This window comes from Octodon degus, unplaced genomic scaffold (genome assembly GCF_000260255.1).
Source record: "Octodon degus isolate 3935 unplaced genomic scaffold, OctDeg1.0 scaffold00016, whole genome shotgun sequence".
NCBI classification, from domain to species: Eukaryota; Metazoa; Chordata; class Mammalia; order Rodentia; family Octodontidae; genus Octodon; species Octodon degus.
The window spans coordinates 15,836,697-15,855,491 of NW_004524592.1; the positions used below are offsets into that span (position 1 = coordinate 15,836,697).

An 18,795-nucleotide genomic window follows, 5' to 3' on the forward strand; every position below is an offset into this window, starting at 1 on the left:
AAAAAAAAAAGAAATATGCCTGTGAGAGGGGAAGCTTGAGGGCCGATTCTTCCATAAGAACTCTGCACCCAAATGATAGTGAAACTTGCTTTTTAGCCTTTGCAGAGGCTTTGCATAATGCTCTGAACTGACAATAGATATAAGAACTTCTGGGATCCAGCTGGCTCAGGGAAGTTCTGCCTACAGATTAAAATGTTCACTTGTTGTACAGAACAGAATTCCAGATAGCTAAGGGGGTGGGTCCAGAACTGTAAAGGAAAAATCTTCAAATATTTTTAAAAGATTCTCTATTATAAAATGAATAATTAAAATAGTGACAAGGGGACCGGGGAGATGGCTCAGTGGAATAAGTGCTTCCCTGGCAGGCAAAAGGGCCTGAGTTCAATCCCCGGTTCCGCCAATAAATAAATAAATAATAAATAAAACAGTGACAAGAAGATTGTTGGATTTAAAGGACCTGAATTCAAGTTGTAGCTCAACCACTCTGGCTATGTGTTTCTGACAAATAATGCTTAACTGGGTGCTCAAATTGAGGCTAGTCCCAGCTGGATCTCAAGCGAAGCTGTAAAGGGGAAATGATACTCAGCTGGGTGTGGTGGTGTACCCCTGTGATCTCAGCACTTGGGAGGCTGAGGCAGGAGGACTTCCTTGAGTTCAAGGCCAGCCTGGGTTACACAGTGAACTGAAACCCAGCCTGAACTGCATAGTGAAACCTTGCCTCAAAAAGACTAAACAAACAAAAAAATCAAGGGGCTGTCATCTCTAGATTTGTCATCTCTAGTTTTTTCAGGCTAGTTATTATCCAGCTATCTTTTATTTTATAGGAAACCTGGTTTTTAAATTGGATAAAGGCCCCTAGGTGTCATTCAGCACCTCTATTTCAGTGGAAGTATGCTACATTTCAACCACAGAGGGGCACAGGGCATGGGTGGTGGTGGTCTTACAGAGAGCTGAAGGATCAATATGATGTTCTTTGTGGCTAACTACAGAGAATTTCAAGAGTAATTTTTTCTCTTTAGATTTTTACTCGAATCAAAGCTTCCTGCATAAAGTAGATGTGCATGGGCCAGGTGGGGAGACAAGGAAAAAATGATGTGTCATGTGCATGTCCCAACTCCCCGTGATGAATGCAATCATTCTGCACAGCAAACATGTTGCTAATTAAAGATTTTTAAAAAGTAGGTGTTTTTGAGCTGCCTCTGGCCTGGCTGCATCCCACAGAGGAGAGGTCTGGAAAGACATTTGGGAGGTCAGTGCCGGGTGAGCTGTGGGCCAGGCTTAGAGAGCAGCCGCCTTTCCTGGTGACTAGCCCTGCTCGGCTGGCAGGTGGCTGCTGTGTCCTGCCTCCTGCTCTCTGAGGGGAGGATTCATGCCCTGCCACATCCGAGGCTCGCACTTGAGAAGCGCAGTGCCTTTCTGTCTTTGGTTAGGCCCAGCTCAGAACTACAGTCCCAATACACAGAGTGGCACAAGTACTACCTAGCAGAGCCCTTTCAGGAATGATGGCCCACAGGGGCAGTGGCCCTAGGACTGCACTTGCAGGCAGCAGGACGCAGTAGCAGAGCTTACCTGGGAAGGGGTGTCAGGGCGCCTCTCTTCTTCAGCTTCCCTGCTGCCCATGACAGCTTTGTGCTGGATAGGTGATGATCTCACATCTAAGGAAACCTGGCTCTCTGGAGTACTGACTGTGGGAGGAGGCCAAGGCCTGTCTGTGTTAGGGTGCACAGAGAACAAACTCCAACTTGAGGCACTCTCTGTTTCCTTGGAACTGGTGCTATCAGGCCCACTCTGTTCTTCTGCCATCTCCAAATTCTCTTCCTTCTGTGTCTTGCTCCTCTTGGCTCCTGGGTTCCTTCCTTTGGAAATTAGTTCTGATTTCTTTTCAGCGTTTGAGTCCTTTGACTTGCCTGGGAGAGAACAATTAGGGACAAAGATACAGGCTTGGTAAGAAATGTGATCTATGTATATCCTTTTCAATAACCTTGAAACTGCAGCATAGGATGGAATTGCCTGGTGTGAGGAATCAGAGCCTGGTTCAGCAGAAATATGCAAGGTAATGATGTCCTGAAGGCAGTTCTCAGGGAACCTGTTGAGGAACTGCACTATCCTATTTGGATCAAGGGTCCTTCAGTAGGATTGCTAATGAAAAGTTCTATTTCTTGGTTAAATGTGTAGCTCAGTGATATAGCACATGCTTAGCATGTGTGAGGCCCTGGTTTCAATTTCTAGCATCCTAAAAAAAACAATAGGTCCTTTTTTTTTGGTGGAACCAGGGTTTGAACTCAGGCCCTTGCGCTTGCCAGGTAAGCACTTATTCCACTGAACTATCTCCCCAGCCTCGATAGATCCATTTCACCTGTGGTCAGGGAAGACTCTCTAGGGAAGACCTGTAGACATAGTCAAACAATCCTGAGAGTCTGGCTTGATACTACAGCTTTGTAGCCTGGTGAAGTTTAAAACTAAGGCCCCCTCAGTTTACCTTTGAGGCCATGAGGATTTTATTTTTTTATTTTTGTTTTGTTTAGTTCTGCCAATGTTAACGAGCTACACCAATGTAAGCTCACCAAGGACTTAACAAAGAAAACCTCAAAAATAGATCTGGTCCCAGGAGCATATCCAGTGCTGTCCCTCCCAATAGCACACAACATGTTTGGAGTGTTTTCTGAATTAGGTAGGCAGGAAGTAATGGGTACATTTCAGACAAACAGAAGTCTTCACAAATACAAGAACCTGCATTCCTTCTAATGTGGACCACAGGGTCTTGAGACGAGACATAGTAGGTGAAAGGACTACCCAGAGCTTCTGGAATCCTCCCAGCTCCCCAACCCTCTCCCTACCTGAACACTCATTTGGACAAACAGGTCACACGTACCTCATCTGAAATGTTAGGAACCAAAAGTGTGGATTTTGAATATTTTCTGATTTTGAAATATATGCATTTTCATGGTAAGAAATCTTAGGGATAAAACCTAAGTCTGTAGCAAGAGATTTATTTGTGCTCCATATACACCTCCTGCACACAGCATACAGATAACTGTATTTCATATTCTCAGTGCAGCTGACTTCTGGGAAGATGGAGTGATAAACAACAGAAAAACAGCCTCTTTGAGATTTGGTGTCCAGATGCTAGAATATAGTAGCATGAAGAAGAGAAGAAGAGGGGAAAAGGATCCCTGGGACTTAGCAAGGATCTGAAGAAATGAAGCCCCACAGGGAGAGCAAAGGAGGAACCTTAATGCACAAGCAGATAGCAAGCAGTGCTTTATCCCTAGTCCTGACTCACTGTGTGGGAGGGGTGGCTCAGACCTGCAGGAGTACAGTGATTGCTGGGGACCCAATGGCCTCCATGGAAAAATAAACCAGTGGAATGCAGCAGTGGATGCAGTGGACTGCAGTGACTGGTTGAGTTATTTGGGTTCAGATGTCCCTCAGGAGAGGGCTATTGGCCCATAGCCATCTGAGAAAAGGGTCATTTGAGCTTAAAACTCAGAGTAGCTGTGGGCTGGTTTCATCTAGGGCTCCTGGTGGCAGGGTGAAGTAGATCTGAGTTCAAGTCAACAGGAGGTCAAAGAGCTGAGTTCAAGCTGGCAGAAGGCATATGGAATGTTGCAGGCTAAACAAATCTGGTTCCAGCCTCACAGCCAAAACCAGCTTGAACTTCAGTGGAACTAAAGGTGCAGGCTTGCTGGGATTTACCAATATGGATCTGGGCTCTGTCTACCCACTCTGCCAGTGACAGCAGGGACATGCCGTGAAGTGGGCTTTTTTCCTTCTATTTCTTTTGTTTTGTTCTTTTTTTTTTTTCTTGTTTGTCGTTATTTTTAAATGAGTATGAAAGGGCCTGACAGATAGCTCAGTGGACTAAAGTGCCTGCTTAGGCAGGCACAGGGACTGGGGTTCAATCCCCTGCGTGCTGTGCTGGTGCTACCCTGGGGGTGCACTGAGACAGCCAGTGAAACTGGGCATGGTGGTGTGTGTTTGTAATCTAGCGCTTGGGAGGCTGAAAAACAGGAGAATCACTATAAATCCTATCTGTGTAGTGAGACCTTGTACTAAATACATTTTAAAAAATGAGTATGGACATTGTTTCTAGATTTTTTTTGTTGTTCTCTTCTTTTTCTTTCTTTCCCTCCTGTCTTCTGCACCAGATTGCCAACATTTGCATATTCTTTCTTTGTCCTCCAGCCTTGCTTCTAATCTCTTCTTTTGATTTCTCTTATTTTTTTCCCCAACCCCTTTTGAATTTCTACACTGAGTGTAAAATTGTCACATTGAGGGCATATCTATTGTGTACAATTTTCTGGTTTGCTTTAGATTTTGTTATACAACCACAGATTGGGGCTAGGGAGATAGCTCAGCAGAATAAGCACTTGCCTGGCAGGCAAAAGGGCCTGAGTTCAATCCCTGGTTCCACCAAAATAAATAAATAAAACCACAAATCTAGCCCACATAGTTGAAGGTGGCAGATTTTTTTTTTTTTGACATCAGTTATTTTATTTTAAAGAAAAAAAATAAAAACAATGGTACAAAATCTCAAAACAAGATTTTAGGAGAGTAACAATGGTTAGTACATTGTGTATTGTTACTGCCAAAGTAGTTTCTCATATTACAAGATATAGGCAAGAAATAATAAACAACATAGGTGCAAACCTCTGGTTTTTTTTAAAGTCAACAGAAAATGGAAATATACTTTTTAAAAAGTGGCAGATTGAAAGTTACCACATTTGTTATTTTCTAGGCTATTTGATGCTAATGTTATTGCTGATTATACTACTTTAGCTATGGTGACATAATTGTTCTAAGCAGTTGTTCTTTCTCATATGTCAAGACTGAGATTGTCTAAGGATAACAAATAATATGATAGGCCAGTGACAAAGGGGCAGGGCTTAATAGGCAATAATTTTTTGTCTGCAATAAATTGAAGAGGCAAGATCTTGCAACACACTCAAAACCCAAAAGACAGCTACACCTGGAAGACACCCATGGGAAGTAGTCATTTCCTAAGGGTTAGAAATACTAGCAATGAAGCTACTTCCATAAGCAATTTATAAGCATGAACCCAGGAATTCAACTAAAACAAATAAGCAAAAAGAAAATGAGAAGATACTGAAATAAGATGCAACCCCTGACTTCCACCTCACCAAATGCAAACCCAGAGGGCAATGAGGTGGAAGAATTTAAAAGTCCGCCCACCTGGACTCTCTAAAGTGGTAACCGTAGAAGTAACAAAGAAAAGTCAAATCAGAAATAATTTCTCACATAACTACAGAGATGGTGACCATAATGAAAGACAGTGATTCTGGAGCAGATACAGATTAAAATAGATAGAGGAGCCTAGGAAAATGAATGCCTAATACAGAAAAGAAATGGAATCTATGAGCAGGAAATTAAAAATTCCATTGAAAGTATATGCAGAAGAATGAGTATGTGAGGACAGAAGAGCAGATAGAGAAGACAGGATTGCAGTTAGTGATCATGAGAAGAAATATTTCTTAGAAGTATTAAGGGACCACATATAATTAATCCAACAGCTGTTAGATGATGCAAAGAATAATATAAGATTCATCAGAACCATTAAAAAACAGGAGACAGCACAAATGACATAAAAAACCTATTCATGGAAGTCATGGAAGAAAACTTCCCAAGCATAGAATTAATTTGACATACAGATAAATGTGGAATATAGAGCTCCAATTAACCATGATAAAAACTAAAGCAAAGCATATAATAGTCAATATTCTAGAAATTCAACACAAGAAGAGCCTATTAAAAGCTGTTAGAGAAAAGAAACAAATCACCATGAAGGAAAGCTCATACAAGTCACAAAAGACTTCTTAACACAAACACTCAAGTCAAGAAGAGGTTGGAGTGAAGTAGTTTAAACTCTAAAAGAAAACAACCTCCACCCAGATTGATGTGCTCCACAAAACTGTCTTTTTTATTTTTATTTATTTATTTATTTTAGGGCCGGGGAGATGGCTCAGTGGAATAAGCGCTTCCCTGGCAAGTGCAGGGGCCTGAGTTCAATCCCCGGTTCCGTCAAATTTAAAAAAAAAAAAAAAATGGGGAATCCCATATTTATTTATTTTATTTTATTTTATTTTTTTCGGAACTGGGGACTGACCTCAGGCTCTTGTGCTTGCCAGGGAAGCGCTTATTCTACTGAGCCATCTCCCTGGCCCCAAAACTGTCTTTTTTAATTGATGGAGAAGATAATTCCATGACAACAACTGAAGAAATCCATGAACACCAAACTAGCACTCCGAGATGTTCTAAAAGACATTCTAGAAAGAGATAACAAGGACTACAACTCCATGAACTCCAATAGAAGGAATACACCAGGCAAGGCAAAGAGGTAAATAGAAGAGGGAAAAGGGAGGACCCAACAATAGGAAAATAACATGAAAAGGATAAGTCAGTATGTATCAGTTTTAACAGTCAGTGCTAATGGTCTCAATTCACCAATCAAAACACACAGACTGGCAGAATGGATCAAGGAGCAAGATCCAACAATGTACTACGTAAAGAAACACATTTAACTAAAAAGGAAATTTGTATACTGAAAGAAAAAGGATGGAAAACAATACTCCATGTGACAGGAACCCACAAAAAAGCAGGGATAGCTGTTCTGTTTGCAGACAAAGGGAATTTTAATCCAAGACTGATTAAGAGAGACAAAGAAGGTCAGTACATCCTTGTAAAGAGAACAGTCCATGAGGAAGAGATAATAATTATGAATACATATGCACCAAATACCAGTGCACTCAAATATAAAAAAAATATTAATGGACATAGAAAAATCAGATAACTAATAGTAAAATTGTATGGGGCACCTCCATACCCACTGTCACTAACTGACCAAAAATCAACAGAAGCATCTGAGCTGAACCAAACTTTTGAACAAATGAACTTAGTAGATGTTTATAGAGTGTTCCCACCAAAACATCACCACATACTAGCTCATGGAACATAAATGCAAATTAAATTAAAATTATCCCATACATACTATCAGCACATATTACAATAAAATTGGAAATCAACAACAAAAGAAAACTTTACAAACATATGGAAGTTAAATAATACTCTCCTGATCAAATGGGTCTCAGATTAAATGAAAAAGAAATTAGATAGTTTCTACAATTAAATGCTAATACCAGTACAACAGACCAGAATTTATAGGATACAATGAAAGCAGTCCTACAAGGAAAATGTATAGAGGTGAATACTTATATCAGGAAAACAGAGTGAGCTCAAATAAACAACTTAATGTTTAACCTCAAGCACCTAGAAAAAGATGAATGAGTGAGGCCCAAACATCTTACAAGGGAGGAAACTAAGAAAACACTACAAAGAATCAATAAATTGGAGAGTTGGTTCTTTGAAAGATTAAATAAAATTAATAAACTCTTAACCAATTCTATCAAAAAGGGAGATAAAAGACTCAAATCCATGTAATTAGGAATGAAAAGGGTAAAGTCACAGCAGATCTTGCAGAAATACAGATCCTTGTAATGGTTCATACATTGTGTCAACTTGAGAAGTTTGGAAGTTTAAGCAACTCAGCAGGGAACCATGGTCTCACTTTATAAACATCCTCATCCTGTGCAAGAGGAGGGCATGGAGGTGGTGTGAGTGCTACACCCACTGCAGCTGGTAGTCTCCTTACAATATATAAGGGAGGAAAAAGAGGCTTGTTCCTCCCTTTTTGCTTTTGTTGCTTTTCCTGCTTTGAACTGTTGCCCTGAGCCACGTCACTCTGCCTGCACAGTTCATAATAGCTAAATCTTGGAACAGTCCAAATGGTCCAAATCAACCAGTGAATGGATAAAGAAGATGTGGTTTTTTATACAATGGGATACTACTCTGTCATAAAAAGGGACAAGCTTGAGACTTTTATAGCTAAATGGATGGATCTTGAGAACATGCTTTTTTTCTTTTTTCTTTTTGGTGCTGAGAATTGAACTCAGGACCTTGTGCTTACCAGGCAGGCACTATACTGCTGAGCTATATCCCTAGCCTGGAGACCACACTCTTAAGTGAAATAAGTCAAGCATGCATGTTTAAATACCACACTGTGGGGGCCAGGGAGATGGCTCAGTAGAATAAGCGCTTGCCTGGCAAGCGCAAGGGCCTGAGTTCAATCCCCAGTTCTGCCAAAAAAAATTATAAATAAATAAATAAATAAATAAATAAATAAATACCACCTTGTTTCCCTGGTGTAAAAACTGAAAATATAAATAAGGACTAAAATGTATAATATATACTGGGAAAGGAGAAGCAAGTATTCAAATGAGAAGAGGATAAAGAAGGGACAAGAAAAAAGGAGGATAGAAAGAAAAAATAGAAACAAAGCTTTTATAATTAAAGAGGGGAGGAGAGGCTGAAGGGGTGATGGGAATGGGCAAAAAGAAGTGGTAGGGTATATCATGTCCAGGTACAAATTCCCTATGATAAATGTGATCATTAGATATCCCTAAAATGTACCAATGTAAAAAAATAAAAAAATTCTAAGTTCCTTCTGTCACATGAAGTCACAAGTGCATGCTTCCGCCTGGGACATCTTGCTGGTGCTCAGAAAGCTGCAGGATTTGGGGCACTTTGTATGTTCTGAGCAGGGCCGCTCAGCCTGTAGTTGGCAATTCCCAGAGGAGCAGTATTAGGGTGTGTGAAGAGTGGAGCAGGAAAGGGCAAGCCCTGGCCTCGCCTCTTCGCTGTTTGATCTCATGCCAGCACCAGTGTCTCCGCCTTGACTGCTCCATGAATGGCAGCAGCACTTGCTTCAAGACCATGTGAGGGTTCCCTGGGTCCTGCATGCAGAGCTCCTAATGCAGGGTCATTTCCTCTCGGTGGTCACAGGCCTCTGGGCCTTACCCCCAGTTCCTTGTGACAGAAGGCTGTGATACTGTCCCAGCCATGCTAGTCAAAGAGTTTCAAGACAAAGAGCTTCAGCCAGGGGTGGTGGCGCATGTCTGTAATCCCAGCACTTAGGAGGCTGAGGCAGGAGGATCACAAACCCAAGCCCAGATAGGGCAACTTAGTGACTTAGGAAGACCCCAACTCAACATGAAAAATGAAAAAGGCCTGGGAATATAATTCCAAGAGCCCTTGATCCAATCTCCAGATAGAGAACTCATCATGGAGAATATATGCTGATTCCTGGGCCTGCCTCCGGCCCCACCAGGCATCTCAGGCTGTCCCCACAGACCCCCTTACCTCTAGCAGTGTCTGCTTCTCTGGGTACCTCTCCCTCTGTCTGCCTCGTGGGCACTTTGTTCTTGTCTATCTTTTTTTTTTTCGTTTTCTTAGTCTTGTCAATCAATTCCTTCTCCTAAGGGCAAGAAATTGAAAGTCTATGATACATCCAGGAAATGGAAGAACCTATCAGAGAAGGACTACATTGAACGTGCTGACAGAATGGCTTATAATGGAATTTTTGTGGGCTCCAGGTGAGGCAGAAGAATGTGTCTTAGAGAACAGAGAGCCAGTGGAGAGACTGGAAGCTTGAGGCTTTAATTTGAAAGGCCCAGAAAGAATTTCATGGGACAGAAGGAGAAGGAAATAAGACCTTCGGGGACTCCCCACCCCACTACTGCAGACCAATCCCTGGACTTTGTCACTAAGTCACATGCTCAGCCCTTGTTTTGCCCATATATTTTTTTATTTTATTTTTGAGACTGGGTCTTGCGAAGTTGCCCAGCCTGTGTTTGCACTAGTGAGCCTCAACCTCCCAGAGTTCTGGAATTATAGGTGTGTACCATGCAGCCTGGCTCTTCATGTTGGGTCATGTTCCAGAGCTCAACCAAGGTACAGCTGTTTTGCCTTTGAGAGAGAGGTGCTGCCATCATTAGCAGTTATTACCTCAGACCAAAGCCAACTTCACTCCCTGTGGCATTGTTTGTTCACCAGCAGCCTGGTGAGCTCAGCTGCATTGGGATACCCTCTCCCTCTGTGAGGGTCCTCCTGGGACCAGTGGCAGTCGAGCTATAGCTGCCTCCACAGAATTGGCAATGGGTCCCATCCTTCAGCCCCCTGCTGAGGCACAGGGCTTGGTGAGCAGACTGTAGCTGGCCCTCAGGCCCCACCGCCTCTTTTGTCAGGTGCTTGTCTGCAATGGGCAGCCTAGAGCACTGCACATGACCGCATGGTGGGATCCAGGTAGGGACCTTTGGACCAATTGCCGAGCATCTCACACTCACATGATGGATGCTGGCTGGTGCATGCTGGTTAAGCAGTCTCCATGAAGTTTTCCCTTTTTTTGCTCTCAGCAAAAAAGATGCATCTTCAACACTCAAGCTCTCAGGTGACTCAGATGCAGGTCCAGGATGTCCCCTGTGGATCTGGTGAGCTCTGTCATCTCTGTCCCTGTGAGGGGAGCAAGCCAAGCAGGCCTGGTGAAAGAGGAGTCTGAGAGGAAGAGGGTGCCTGAACAGCATCATCTGGGTGCCTGGTTTCTGCTAGGGCCTGTGCGGGGACGTGACAGCTGTGGGGCTCTCTTTCCCTCAGCACACACCTGAGCAGGAGAGAGCACCTTCTCTGTAAATCCTAAGCCTTGCAGTGTAGAGCACATTTGGCCTCTTTACAGGGACACAGGTATTGGCACCTTCAAGTGAGTAACACAGAAGTATGCAAGTGTGATTTCCTCTTTCAAGCGCTTCACTGGGAAAAAAAAGTAAGCTCTGTCTGTCTTCTTACCCTCTGAGTTGTATTCTCTCTGTCTCTGTTCTCTCTCTCTCTCTTTCTCTCTCTCTCTCTCCCTTCCACCCTCCCTCCTTCCTTCCCTCCCTCCCTCTCTCCCCCTCTCCCTCTCTGTAAGACACTGTCTTACTATGCGTTTGAGGCTGGCCTTCAACTCTATGTAGCCCAGGCTGGTCTCAGACTCACAGTGATCCTCCTGCATCAGCCTCCTGAATGCTGGGATTTGAATTTTATCCTTGACCACATATACCCCGATTGCACCTGTGGGTGAAGAGACCAGCAGACACTGCCCGGAGTAGCCAGAGTGTGTGCACAAGGTGCGACCCTTAGGCATTTTTCTCTTTAGCCAAGCCACAGTATTTACATGCTAGGCAGGCACAGGGCCTTACTGTGGAAACCTGAGAAATGTTTGTCGAGTGAGGTAAATGGAATTTCCTATGAATATGCAAGTCTCTGAATCATTCACTGTCACTCTATTAAAAAACATAGAAGTTTCCTTCAGAATTTAGTGCTAGAAAAACCTCTATTCCCCTAAGGATCAGGTAGTCCGCAAGTGAGCGCCACAAACCTGATTGTACTCTCTTTGTTTCCTTCTTATTTCACATCTAAGGATCACCACACTGAATCGGAAACTTGGTCACAGTGATTAGAGTGGTAATTGTGCAGTTTTCATTTATGTCTTTTTTTGAGACGGGGTCTTGTTATGTAGTTCAGGCAGGTCTTGAACTCTCTATGGAGCCCACGCTGGCCTTGAACTCACACAGATCCTCATGCTTTGGCTTCCTGAGTGCTGGGATTACAGGTATATGCCACCACACCTGGCTTTAGTTATGTCTTTATCGCCCAGCTGAGAAAACAATTCTCTTTACTTCATCTTCTTTGATGGTGGGTCGTTGCTTGAATATATTGTAAGAAAAACTGCATGAGTTTCAAAATGAGTAGGTGACATGGGTCTGGAATCTCAGCACTAGGAAGGCTCAGACAGGAGGATCGCAAGTTCTAGGTCAGACTGGGGAATTTAATGAGGCCCTGTCCTAAAATAAAAAATAAAAAAAAGCCTGGAAATTAGCACAGTGTAGAGTCCCTAGATTCAATCTCTAATACCACAAACCAAAACCAAACCAAAACAAAAGCCTGTCCTTGAGCTGCGCATGGTGGCACATAATTGTAATCCCAGCACCTAGGAGGCTGGTGGGGAGGATCACCAGGAATTTGAGGCCAGCCTGGACCACAGAGAAAAACCCTGTTTCAGAAAGGGATTTGGGGTAAATGTAGCTGAATGGTGGAACCCCTAAGTTCTATTTCCAATATATACAAAGCATAAGTAAGTAAGTAGATAAATAAATAAATGGTGAGCAGTGGAATTCCTTGGGTCGCTGCCTCAATCATATTAGCACTCTGTCCCCTCATTCCTGAGGAATACAGCACCCTTCTGATCCTCACACTTCCGGGCAGGGGAGAGCAGGATCTGGTCACTGAAGGTAATGAATGTCACAGCAGGCCAGAGGAAGGCAGTCGCAGGGGGTCTGACCACACACCCAGCCTGACTGGCTGACCAGCTGGCCAGCAAGCCCCTAGCAAGGACACGGAGTGCACGGGAAACCTGCAGTGTGTCAGCATACCTCAGTGGCCACTAACTACCCGGAGCTGAGGCCTGCTGACAGAGGAGCCAGCTCGCATGCATGGACCTCACTTCCAGGGCACCTCTGCAGGTCTCAGCTATTTGGACAGATGAAAAAGCCGCGTCCCATTATTAAACTTCCTGCTTTACCCGTCCTGCCTAAGCACAGGATTCGTCACAGAGTAATTGTCCCCGAGCATCTATTTTTCTAATTCCAGCAGTCCACATGCTGTCAGCTGAGGATGCTCATGTGTCTCAAGAGAAAAACAGGAATTAAATTAATTACAAATAAGGGAAAGTATAAAGAAAGCAGAGAAGTCCCTCCCACTCCAGCATTGAACACTCACGTGTTTTTCACGGTGTCTGCCTCAAGGATCTGGATGTGTTTGACCAGGGCAGTGCCAAGTGACCCGGGGGTCACACTCCTTAGTTGTGAGTCTGTGCAACAGTGAATAATTCAGTTATTCTGGGAGATCAGACAGGGGCAAATGTCTGTTCAGGGAGTAGGCAACAACCTGTGGATGGGGACACGAGGCTTGTGTACCTAGGAGAGCTGCAAATGCTGCACACAGCAAGGGATATGACATTAGCATGAAAATGTCCTCTGGGAAGGTGACACAATGGTAGGTACAAGAAATAGAAAAATCACCAGGCATGGAGATGCACACCCGTAATACCAACACTCCAGGAGGCTGAGTGAGATTGCAAGAGACCAACCTGGGCAGCTCAGTGATTGCAAGGCCCTGTTGCAAAACAAAAACAAAGCAAAGCCAAACAAAAACTACCCCACACCAAACCAAAATAAAACAAGCAACCCCTCACACAGAGGAAAAAAAAAAAAACAGGAAAATGTTCTAGGCTTTGATTTGGAATCTCATTCCTGGGAATTTATCACATGGAAATAATTCACAAGAAGAAACAAGCTATGTAACAATTTATTTATTATATTACTGTTAATAACAGAAAATTAGAAACAGCTGACCAAAGAAGACTTGAGAAGTAACTTATGACACATTATTTTGACATTTAAAATTATGTTTAAAAAGACAAATGATCATTATGTTGATGATATTATGACAAGTTAAAAATATAAACTATAGTATGTTAGAACTCAGTAAAATCTGGATGGATAAGGGTTGGAGGAAAAATCAGAAAAAGGAAATAATGGATAGGGAGATTTATTTTCTTTCTAAATCTCAATGGTTATAGCATTGAGAATTCTTTCTGGGGTGAGACGAAATCTGTGTTGTTTTAATTTGCATCTCTGAAATGACCAATGAGGTCAAACACTTTTTTGTATATTTATTTGCCATTTCTATTTCTTCATCTAAGAAGTGTCTATTCATTTCAGATGCCCATTTTTGGATTGGGTCTTTAAATTTGAGGGGTCTGATTTTTTTGAGTTCTTTATTCTCCTTTTTTTTTTTTTTTTTGCGGAACTTGGGATTGAACTCAGGCCCTTGCGCTTGCCAGGGAAGTGTTTATTCCACTGAGCCATCTCCCTGACCCCCTCTACTTTTAAAAAAAAAACACACGTATTTTAGCACAGGATTTACAGGGTGTCACTACACAGATTGGACTTAGAGTGATCCTCCTATTTCAGCCTCCCAAGAGCTGGGATTACAGGCATGTGCCACTACGCCCGGTCTTCTTTATATAGATAGTAGTCCTTTGTCAGCAGAACAGTTGGCAAAAATTTTTCCCACACTGTGGGTTGTGAGACTTCATTTTGTTTCAAAATCTGGAACATTACCAGAGGGTGGTGGCCGGTTAAAGTATCTTCATGGTAAGAGGAATTCAGTTAGGGATTCTTTTTCATGTTAATATTTAAATGCAACCCACATATAAAGAAACATGAATTAACAGGTGGATATTCAGCATTCAGACAAATAATACACTTTTGCAATTTCTAAGTACCAGAATTCATGTAGGTTCAGCCCAAGGTATCCTGTAGTTATAACTTGTGGTTGTAGGGACTTCTTTATTTAACCCAGCTGGCTCAGAAAAAGCGGTCTCTGAAAAATTCACTTCGCAATGATTGCCATCTTGAGTGCAGTGTGCAATATGACCAGCAGAGGGCATATTTGTATTGACCAAAAGCTGAGGCTCTGCATTGGTGTAATTTCACCATTTTGCTAAGAATTGAAACACTGTCAGTTTGTGGTTGTGAACCAGAGAAGGATAAATTCTTTCCCTTAGTAAAATAATCTGATGTTTAGGAAGTATTGGGACAAACTAAGGAAGAACTTTGAATAATAACTTACAACTTATAGCTGCTTTTAAAAAACCTATAAAACATCATAAAAGTTCAGTGTACAGGAAAAAACTATAAAATCATTACCCAGGGATATCAGATGTAGCATGTGAAGTTTTAACATTTTGCCATATTGGATTCACATTTTTTCCTTTGGAAATAAATATGTAGATGGGGGCTGGTGAGATGGCTCAGTGGTCTAGGGCACCTACTTGGAAAAAGCTAAACTAAGCTAAGCAAAAGCAGAGACCGGGGTTCAATCCCCAGTGCCACATGCCGGCCAGCCCCGCCCCCTGGTGGGCTGAGCTGGCCACACACACACTAAATAAATAAATAAATAAATATGTAGAAACAGTTTATGAATTCATCAGGCTACATACTGCCAGCGTTGGATGTTTGGTCACCTCCAGAGCCCAGTGCTGGAAGCCACGGTGTTGGAAGTGGCCGGGGAGGCTTTTAGGTGGGGCCGGGTCTGCCTGCACAAATGGACTGCAGACGGCTTCTGCCCAGGGGCCTTCAGGATGGGGCCCTGCTCTCCCTCTTCTGCCCTCACTCCTCCCTCCACTGCCCCATGTGTGCATGTGAAGAAGGCCCACACCAGAGCCAGCACCTTGCTCTTGGATGGCAACCTCCAGAACAGCGTGAGATCAGTTTCTGTTCTCTGTGATTACCCAGCCTCAGGTGTCCTGTTACAGCAGTACAGAGCAGACAGAGACGTCATCACCAGTACCTCGCTGTCCCTGCAGAGGCTGCTAGTGTCTTAAACTTTGTATTTATCTGTCCTTCATGTTCTTATATCAGCACCACTTAGACCACATCTGTCTTAGTCCATTTTGGTTGCTCTGTCAGGGACCCTGAGAATGGGCAAAAATACACCCAGATCTGGAAGTCTGAGAGCATGGTCCCATGTCTTCCGAGCTTCCTCAGAGGCCTCTCACAGAAGGCAGGTAGGCCGGGGAGCTGGCCTTGCAAGAAGCCAGGGTTGCAGCAGCCAGCCCACTCTTGGGAGAGTGCAGGCCTCTTTCTTTACTCCCTCATTTTGGCCAAGCCCAGAAAAGCCCCCTGCATGTTGGGCAAGAGCTCTGACACAGAGTGACACCTCGAGCCCTCCCTGCCGGCAGTAAGCTGATGAAGAAGGCTCAGAGTTTTCTTTTTCTGACAGAATAGGAATAATGCAAGCGGCTCCCTGGTGTCTGAAGAGTTGTACAAGACCTGCTTCTGTCTGTAACCCCCGTTGTTTCAGGCTGCTCCTTAGAGCCCTAGCTGTCACCAGGCTCTGGCTGCTCAGCGCGCACAGCACGTCGTAAAGCACAGCAGCGGGGCACCCACCCGACATGTGAAGCTCCAGTCCACCCGAGGAGACCCTCAGCAGCTCCGTGGCATCCGGAGGACTTCGAATGCCAGGTGGTGAGGCTGCCTTATCCGCACTGCCCGCGGCCCGCACTTAGGCTTCAGGAGCCGAGGGCCAGAGAGTCCTGAAACAGCCAGTGCCCTGGCACGGAGCCTGGTTTGCAAAGCCAAGTAACTGTCACGTTATCACCTCACGCTTTCCTGACAGGAAGCAAATTATGGCTGTATAATTGAGCTTTTTATTTTTTATTTTTTGGGCAGAACTGGGGATTGAACTCAGGCCTTTGCACTTGCCAGACAAGTGCTTATTCTACTGAGCCATTTGAGCTTTATTTATTTAATTAAAAACCTTGCTTGGGCACTTACTCTATGGCAGGCATTCTCCTAAGCACATGCCGCCTATTAATGCCTTTATGTCACCAACATGCCATGAGGTATCACAAGTGAAGAAAAAAATGTCCAGAGAGAGAGAGAGAGAGAGAGAGAGAGATTCAACAACTTACTCAAGACCATGAAGCTAGGCCTCAGAGAGTAAGACTCCAAGGTCAGGGCTCCTAACAGTACCTGCTGGTCAACCTCCCCCCATCACATTATTTCTTTCTAAAAACAGGTTAAAGAGATGCAATCAAATTTAGAGAAATGTATGCTAGAAGCAAGGACACAGTTGGAAAGTGTGTGTCACCAGTATCAAATTCACCCTGGGATTTACTAAAAATGCTGTTGTCTAGTTTCTGTCCAGCTTTAGTGAGTGAGAAATTTGGTGGGCAGGGCCCAAAAAGCCTTGTCCTTCCAGGTGGTTCTGACACACACCGAAGCTGAGAACCATTGGTCTAGGAGATAAAAAAGAAAAATCGCATTCTCTCCTTGGGCTTTGGTGTTGTGTGTGTATGGGGAGTGTATGAAGAGCACTTTCCTCTGTCCAGGCTGGTTGGGAGGAGGCTGATTTACTCTGGCTGGTGAAAATATGCATGTCATATTCTCACCTCGTCCCAGCCTCCTGGCATTTCTTGCTGGAGGCAGCGTTGGCACACTGCTTACAATTAACCATGGAGATCACTTAATTTGGAAGAGGAAAATCCTGGCAATTAACCTTAAGGCTTTTGGTGGGGGTGGTGTGTGGTGGGGATTGGTCCTTAGATAGCAGAAAAAATCTCCTTAGCATTCCCTTCCTTTTTCCTTTCAAAGACTTGAAATCCCTTTTAAACATTAGCATTTATCATTCAGGACAAGCAAATGCCTTCTTTAACTTTCTGCAGTGATAGTTCATTGCATTAGAGACTGTATTAGAGACCTTTATAGAACCCAGCTGGAGCCTGCCCTGCTTGCATGAGACAGGAAATCTGTTTTGACTGACTGGGTTGTTGCTGAGTTTTGGCCACGGTTTTGCTGCCTGAAACCTCCACTGCACTTGGCCGAGACCCTCGAGACTCCTCAGTGTCACATTCTGCATATGTGATTAACGATATGGAAGATCTGAAGAGCGCGTTTCCCTGGCTAGTGTCATCCAGCTTTGAAAATGGAGGTGACAGCAGCCTCACACTAGGAGAAACACTGCTCAAAAGCTTGTCCAAACCCAGAGATTAGGCTACCAATATAGGTTATTGTCTGAGATCCAGAAACTGTGAGATGCTTTAAAATTAGCACAAAATCATTATTTTTGAGGACCATGTCAATGGAAAGAAATGGTGAATGATATCAACAGAAAAAGATCTAGTTTAAGACAAAATCCAAAATTTCAGTCTTATTAGTACATGTTTGCAGTACATGACAATGCCATTAACCATGGGCAGTTGGTGCACAGACCTTGTATACCTTAATTTCTTTTGTGGCCCTCTTTGCCCCCACCTTGTCTCTCTCTCCATCTCTTGGACCTCTTCCCATTTGAAAAAGATCTATCTTCCTGTTTTCTATTATTTATTTTTATTTTGCTCTCTATACTTTGAGGTTTTTTTTTTTTTTTTTCAAAACCAGGGATTGAACTCAGGCCCTTGTGCTTGCCAGGGAAGCGCTTATTCCACTGAGCCATCTCCCCGGCTCTATACTTTGAGTTTTTCATATCAAAGAAACTATGCAATATTTAAGCTGTGTGTTGGATTTTTTTCACTTAACATTATGGTATCAAGTTGCATCTATTTTCTTACAATTACTTAAATTTATTCTTTGTAACAGATTTGTACTCCATTGTGTATAAATACCACACATTCTTCATCTGTTTAATCTGTCGATGGATATATAGGCCTCTCCAAAGATTTAATTATTATGAGTTGTGCCGCTATAAACTTGGGTGCGTATGGATCATTGTATTACAATGATTTTAACTCTTGTGAAGACACCTAGTAAGAGAATAACAGGGGTGAATGGAATGTACTTTTAGTTTTTTGAGGAATCTCCATACTGATTTCTATAGTGACTGTACTAGTTGACCTTCTCACCAACGATGTAGAAGTGTTCCTTTTCCCCCACAGCTTCATGAGCATTTGTTGTTGTTTGATTTCTTGAAGATAGCTGTTCTTTCCATAGTGAAATAGAATTGCAGTGTTATTTTAATCTATATTTCTATAATGGGTCAGAGATGTTGGACATTTTTTCATGTACTTATTGGCCATTTGTACTTCTTTTTCTGAGAAATGTCTATTCATTTCTGTTACCCATTTTTTTGACTGGGTCTTTTATTTTTGGGGTCTAATAGTTTTGAGTTCTGAGTATAGTTTTGAGTTCTAATCTTTTGTCTCAGAAATACCTGGCCATTTCCTCCCATTTTGTAGTTTGTTTCTTCATTCTGTCAATTGTTTGTTTTGCTGTGCTGAAGTTTTTTAAGTTGATGTGTTCCCATTTGTTTATTCTTGATGTTATTTTTAGTGCAATTGGGGTCTTT

General features: G+C 43.0%; 1 protein-coding gene across 4 annotated transcripts in view; it reads right to left on the minus strand.

Annotated features, from left to right (window-relative positions):
* Positions 1-18,795, minus strand: part of Kiaa2012 (KIAA2012 ortholog) — a 126,945-nt gene that overhangs the window by 7,793 nt on the left and 100,357 nt on the right. For all 4 annotated transcript variants that reach the window (XM_023710014.1, XM_023710016.1, XM_023710015.1 and 1 more), the window contains 4 exons: positions 12,664-12,754; positions 10,197-10,362; positions 9,214-9,328; positions 1,570-1,907 (listed from right to left, as the gene is read on the minus strand). In XM_023710014.1, coding sequence (XP_023565782.1) covers positions 1,570-1,907; positions 9,214-9,328; positions 10,197-10,362; positions 12,664-12,754 — 710 coding nt within the window. The remainder of the gene's footprint in view (positions 1-1,569; positions 1,908-9,213; positions 9,329-10,196; positions 10,363-12,663; positions 12,755-18,795) is intronic.